Consider the following 6,245-nt stretch of genomic DNA (forward strand, 5'->3'; position numbering starts at 1 on the left):
AGATTTCTCTAAGCACGGCACAAAAACCAGAAACCATAAAGGGAAAAAGACCAACAGGTGTGACTAGATAAAAATTACAAACTGTATGCCAAAATACGAATGAGATAAAGTGGAGTAGTAACTGCAATTAAGATGACAAACAGAAGGGTAATACCCTCAGGACATAGAGAGTCCTCACAAATCATTTTTTAAAAAATCAACCCATAAACAGAAAAAATGGGCACAGAACACAAACTGGCAATTCACATATTTAAGAAAATACAAATGAACAGTAACATAAAGAAAGATGTTCAACTTCACAAACAATTTTTTAAAAGGCAAGTCAACATGTTAGATATTTATTTAATGTCTACTACCTAGAAAAAAATTAAAAAGTCAGATATGGTACCGGCTAGGACACGTACGTAAGTTAAGATTATCAGGAGTATGAATTAGAAAAGGAATCTTGCCATGTAAATCAAAATGTAGAATGTACATATACCCTTTTGACCTAGTAATCCTGTTTCTATGAAAATGTTGACAATATAAAAATTTTAACCTTCTATATGATAAAATCAAACAAAGCCTATCANAAAAGTGATGGGGTACATTTGATGTGAAAAGTTATTTACAACATATTGCTCTAATTTTTTTTTAAAAAGGCAGATTTTATGTAGAACAAAATCTCCTTTTTTTAAAATAGAAAGCAGTCTAGAAAAAAGATATATCACAAATTATTAACCATGATTTTTGTTTGGTCATGAGATTAGAGGTGATTTTTATTTTCTTCTTTTACTAATGTGGATCTTCATTTATTTTCTACTATGAAAATCCACTACTTACATCATTTTTAAAAACCATTTATTCAGCTTCCAAATTAGGTATGCAAATGACTGGCATGCACCACCAAGCTTCCAGTGCTATCTATGGCAGACAGTGCTAATCAATGACAATATTATTTCTTTTTGTGCCTAGACTCAGACTCAGAATCCTTCTCAACACAGCATTCCCAACAGCCACTACCAACTGTACAGGACGGGCAGGTAAGATGAACCCTAAACAGCATCCGTAGCATAGACTGGTCAAGGCAAGGAAAGATGTTTTGAGTGGAGAGTGATTCAAGAAAGGATACTTTATGGAAGAACGTGCCCTTCCAATGCTATAGCCACAGAGCATGGTTCATACTCCTGACCCTGCTGGTTCCTGGTCACCACTCTACAAAGACACAAGCTCCTTCTGAAAACCACAACCATGATCTCTGAATGAATAAAGAAATCATCACAGCTCCCAAATACAAACTCAACCCCTGCTTACCTGATGGGAATGATGTTGGAAAACAGGAGGAGGAAGCGGATGATCTGCAGGTACCAACGACCCGCGAAGTGCTGAAGGGCAACCATGACCAGCGAGACCACCACCAAAGCGCCAAAGAGGATCTTGGTGAGGCAGTTCACTTCCAGGTCAAAGAGGCCAATCTGTGGCACCAAGCACAAGGGGCAGCTTGAGACTACTGGGTACAGCCCACAGCCTACCTGGCAAGCTGGTCCTTCACCCATGAACACCTCCACCCTAGGTGAGACAATGGAATCCACCGATCCTCCTGTCTCTGGTCTGAGAAGACTAGGCACTGTAGGCTGGAGTTCAGATCAGACATTGAAGGGACCTCAAGGAATTCTGATTTCCAAGTTTCTTGGTAACTTAAGAAGATTTAGACTTAAAAACACATGAGCAATTTTCTGCTGCGGCGGGTTGCACTGTGTGCTGCCTAGCCCCTAGCACCCTACACTGTGGCCCCATAAAATGACTCAGCTCCTACACTCTCACCATGGTGTCACACACTAATTCACCACTGCCAAAAGTTGGGGGCACATACCACTGGTGGCACCTGATTTTTAGGTGCTGTATTAACGAATATTGTTATCTTAATAATTATATATTTATTGTCACATGTAGTACAAAAAAATGTAACTAGCACATCAAATCCATAATGCCACAGAAATACAGCCCAGGATAGGGCTAAAGCATCAAATAAATGACGTTATTGTTGTAATGATGGTTGTGACAGTGTGGCCAATAGAACAAAGTTTGGGAAACAGTATTCCTTCATGCTACTGACAAAGGACATCATTCTGCAATGTTCCAACCCTTAAAAATTGAGGAGGTAGGGCTGGGAGGGAGGGTCTTGATGGGAAACGAGCGATGATGGGGGCATCAGACCACAGCTACAACCCCACAGCCAGGCCCCAGCCCATCACTCAACCATTCCTTCATGCTACTGACAAAGGACATCATTCTGCAATGTTCCAACCCTTAAAAATTGAGGAGGTAGGGCTGGGAGAAAGGGTCTTGATGGGAAACGAGTGATGATGGGGGCATCAGACCACAGCTACAACCCCACAGCCAGGCCCCAGCCCATCACTCAACATGGGTTTGGGTCCTGCGGGCCAGTCCCTCCTGCTGCACGGCCTGGGCAGAGCATGCCTTGCCTGTAAGGTGAGGAAGGGTGCCAAAGCACCTGCACTCCAGGGCTGCTGCGAGCATCAGGTAAGACACAGGTGAAGGATATAACACCACCTGGCAAGTAGCACGCACTCGGTCGTTTGTTCTAACGTTTGAAAAAGCTTTTAAAGTTTCATGTATTCATGTACACGTGAGTACAAATTTACATATTGTACTATGTATGTGTGTATATGTATATGTGTGTGTGTATACACACATGAGGGCACTTCGAAAAAGTCATGGAAAGACTCATTATTTTTTAGCTCCTTTTTTCCACAAACTTTGTGAAGTACCCTTGTATATGCATGAAAAGATAGTATGTTTGTATAAATGAAATACCACTGTTCGGGGTTTCTGTTCTAAATCTAGTTGCTGACCGCACCAACATGGGTCATCAATAGACATGGGATCAACACATCCCACGACCTCTTACACACCTTACTTCGGGGATTTGAGGTATTCATGACGCTCCGGAGTTCTCTGCCGGTATAGAGAACGACACCCACCACAGTACCTGAAATGAGAAAACAAAACCCAAAGAAATATAGAGACTTACAAAGAAATATTAAGTAGGGCTTGCAAGTAGAAGAGTCTGGCCTGCTTGAGAGAGTGTTTGCTAAATCCAACAGCCACACCAGAATGTCAGAAATTCTACATTGGGGCCAATGATCTATGGCTACGCTGACCAGCAGGACAGACACAAGCCACATGCAACTATTTAAGTTCCATTAAAATTAAATACAGTTCCCCACTCTTACTAGTCACATTTGAAGTATTCAATAGCTACACAGGCTACTGACTGCCTCAGGGGACAGCGAAGATATACGGCATCCGGTCTATGGGGTCCAGCAGGCTCTACTAGCAGGAGAGTCGGGGGAAAAGTGGTTTGTCCTTTGCACCCCTGGCTTTAGAGGCTTCCAGCAGTGCCCAGAACATTCCTATCTTCATAAACTATTATGGAAACTTCTAAATACACCCTTCTTTTTAGAGCACATTCTTCCTAGTGAGTCTGATTCCTTTCAGATTCTGTGCCTAACTTGACCAGATGACACCCCTTTATTGAAAGCTTCCCCACCCTCTCCCATCCTCCAGGCACAATAAGGAAAGGCATCAATTCTTCTAAAAATAAACAATTTACAGAAGAAATACAAACGGCCAGTTAACATTAGAAAAGATGCTCAATACAGTGAATAATCAAAGAAATGCAAAATAAAAGTCTATCCGCATTAGATTGGCAAAAAGTCAGAGGACTGACAACATCCATTGTTAGCCACGAGGCAGGGAAATGGGTCTTATCACACACTCCACTGGCTGAAATGTATATTGGTACAATCTATTTGGGGGAAAATTCGGCAATATCTATCAAAAATGTGCCTGTCTCTACTTTTCAGTGTATGCCAAGAAAACGTTCAATACAGTAGGGAAGACAGACAATAAAGAAGGAAACCAAGAAACAAGACCGGCAGGGCAAGTGGGCGGGGCTCAGACAAAATGCAGGCAGAGGGACAGATGAGACAGGGAGGTAGGAGGGAGGACACAGCTCGGCTCGTACTGGGCAGTCAGAGAAGCTTCTGAGTTGACGACATCTGAGCTGACACCTGAAACATGAGAAGGGGCCAGCCCTGCCGCGCTCTCAGGGAAAGTCCAGGAACACAAACATTTCAGTCTCTGCTGGGAAGAGAAGACACCTACCCTTTGCTCCTGTCCCCCCTCACTCTCAGGGATGGCACCATCAGTGGGAGACACCAACACTCAAAGAGCTTCCAACACCTCTGCAGTAAAAAAAAAAAAAACCCAACCCTAATGCAGTGCTGTGACTATGTCTCTGGACAAAGAGCCCTAGGAGGAGCCGCCGAAGTCCCTCTCAAGTTTAATGCTAACGGTGTTCTCCTGCTTAAGGTGGGCCCCTGCCAGGGCAGCACTCGGCAGATGGCAGGCTCCTGTGAAAGCAGGCGGCCCCTGTCGCTGTAGCAGATGGCCGGACAGTGGGAATCGAGCTTGGGCTGAGCTCGGGTGGACACACGGCCACTGTATCCACTCCCGAGCAGACACAGCTCAGCTTCGGTCCCTGATGCCCAGGTTAGAGTGGGCTGTAATAACAAGGGGTGTGTATCCCACATGGGCCCAGCCCACCCTGATGCCATCGAATGCTGCTAAAAATGGCCCTTCCCACCCAACACCTACCTGTGCTCAGGACCAAAGCTCTGCCTCCAGGAGAACCAAACCCTGAACCCATCCTGAGCGTGGCTACCACTCCAAGAGAAAGCACACCCCGCAGCCCACGTGTGCTCATCGGCTTGGTCTGCACCATGTTCCCAAGGTTTTGAATTGGTTGCCAACTTTTAAATTCAGGAGCTTTCATATAAAAAAAAAATCTGACATCTCTGGCTTCTCCTGGAAAAGTGGAGGATCCAGTGACACCGGGTCCACATTCCTCACAGTATAACCAGCTGGTGTTGAGTGACGGCCACCCCTTTAGACGGGCGTGTACTTTAGCTCACTGCCATCCCCATCCAGCCCAGCCTACTCAAAGCTGTAAGTCCCCTGCCCTAGTTGCAACTCTTGACCCGTACCTCTCCACCCCCGGGCCTCTGATCCCCTTTCCCTATGTTGTCACCTCTGAGGTCCCTCTTTGCTGCCAGCATTCTCTTCACTCTCACCCTCCACAGCCCACAGACCACAGAACTCCTTTGATAATCCCACCCAGTCCCCACCTGGTTTCCCCAATGGGTGAGGTGATCATCATTGGGCATTTCACAACGTTCTTACTAACTATCCAGAACAACGTGGTTCTGCCGGGGTCAAGACTACTCTATGACCCGTTTGTACCTCATCCACAATGAGATAAATGCTGAACCCTGAGGGTGAGCATCCAGAAACTTTTTAAGCAATGTGACACTACTGCTGCATTTGAGCATGTGATCAGAGGACAAATCTCATTGATTGGGTATAGACCAGCTGGGCATTATCAAATTCGTGTGGCAAGGAGCACACAGTGTGACTGCATGCTGATCCTGCACAGTAGTAGGACCACAAATCCATCTGTGACAGACTGGGGGAAATCCCAACAAACTGGCCCCTCACCACTGAGAGTTTGAGAAGAACTGGGCTAGAAGGCTGGGCTCCGTAATAGCCAGGCCACCTTCTCTGCCAGGCCCTGGCCCTCCCCATCCCTTCCCTTTCCATCGCTCCAGGGACTCCCCAGCTTTGCAGCAGTGTGTGGATTACCATGGCAACTGCATCCTCTGCAGAGTGATGCTAGCCAATGCAGGTGGACCCTCAGCACTGCTCAGCAAGCTTTCTTATTTCTCTTTCAAAGGATAATGGCGGGTTACATTCTAAGGGGAACACAGAAACAAAATCTTACATAATTAAGATTACTCTTGCTGGCTGTTTCTTGAGTTGAGCACCAGAAGGAAATGGCTTGCATTTAGCTCCATGTTTCCAATAGAATTAGAGCACAGTTACATGTCTACTCAGTGAGATGCAGGGGAAACTGAGGCCAATTAAGGAAAGACTAAATGCCCAGCTCCTCATATGTTCATGTTTATATGCCCACTGAAGGGCATGGCAATGTCATCGGATCCTGGAATCACTGCTCTCTATCTCCCTCTCTGTCTCTCTCCTCCTACCCCCCACATAACCAAGCACAAAGAGAGGAATTCAGACAAAAGAAAATGCCACTTCTTGGGCCGGCCCAGTGGCGCACTGGATAGTGCGCCGCTCGGGAAGTGCGGCGGCACTCCCGCCCGAGGGTTCGGATCCCA

The 6,245-nt window shown here is 45.8% G+C and overlaps 1 protein-coding gene across 1 annotated transcript in view; it reads right to left on the minus strand.

Annotated features, from left to right (window-relative positions):
- ATP9A (ATPase, class II, type 9A) overlaps nucleotides 1-6,245 on the minus strand; it is a gene marked incomplete at its 3' end in the record, with an annotated part of 91,795 nt that overhangs the window by 44,162 nt on the left and 41,388 nt on the right. Inside the window, exons 10-11 of the mRNA XM_008587338.1 lie at nucleotides 2,916-2,992; nucleotides 1,294-1,454 (exon numbers count right to left, since the gene is read on the minus strand). Of these exons, the coding sequence (XP_008585560.1) occupies nucleotides 1,294-1,454; nucleotides 2,916-2,992 (238 nt within the window). The remainder of the gene's footprint in view (nucleotides 1-1,293; nucleotides 1,455-2,915; nucleotides 2,993-6,245) is intronic.

Source organism: Galeopterus variegatus, unplaced genomic scaffold (genome assembly GCF_000696425.1).
Source record: "Galeopterus variegatus unplaced genomic scaffold, G_variegatus-3.0.2 Scaffold4336, whole genome shotgun sequence".
In the NCBI taxonomy this organism is placed as follows: Eukaryota; Metazoa; Chordata; class Mammalia; order Dermoptera; family Cynocephalidae; genus Galeopterus; species Galeopterus variegatus.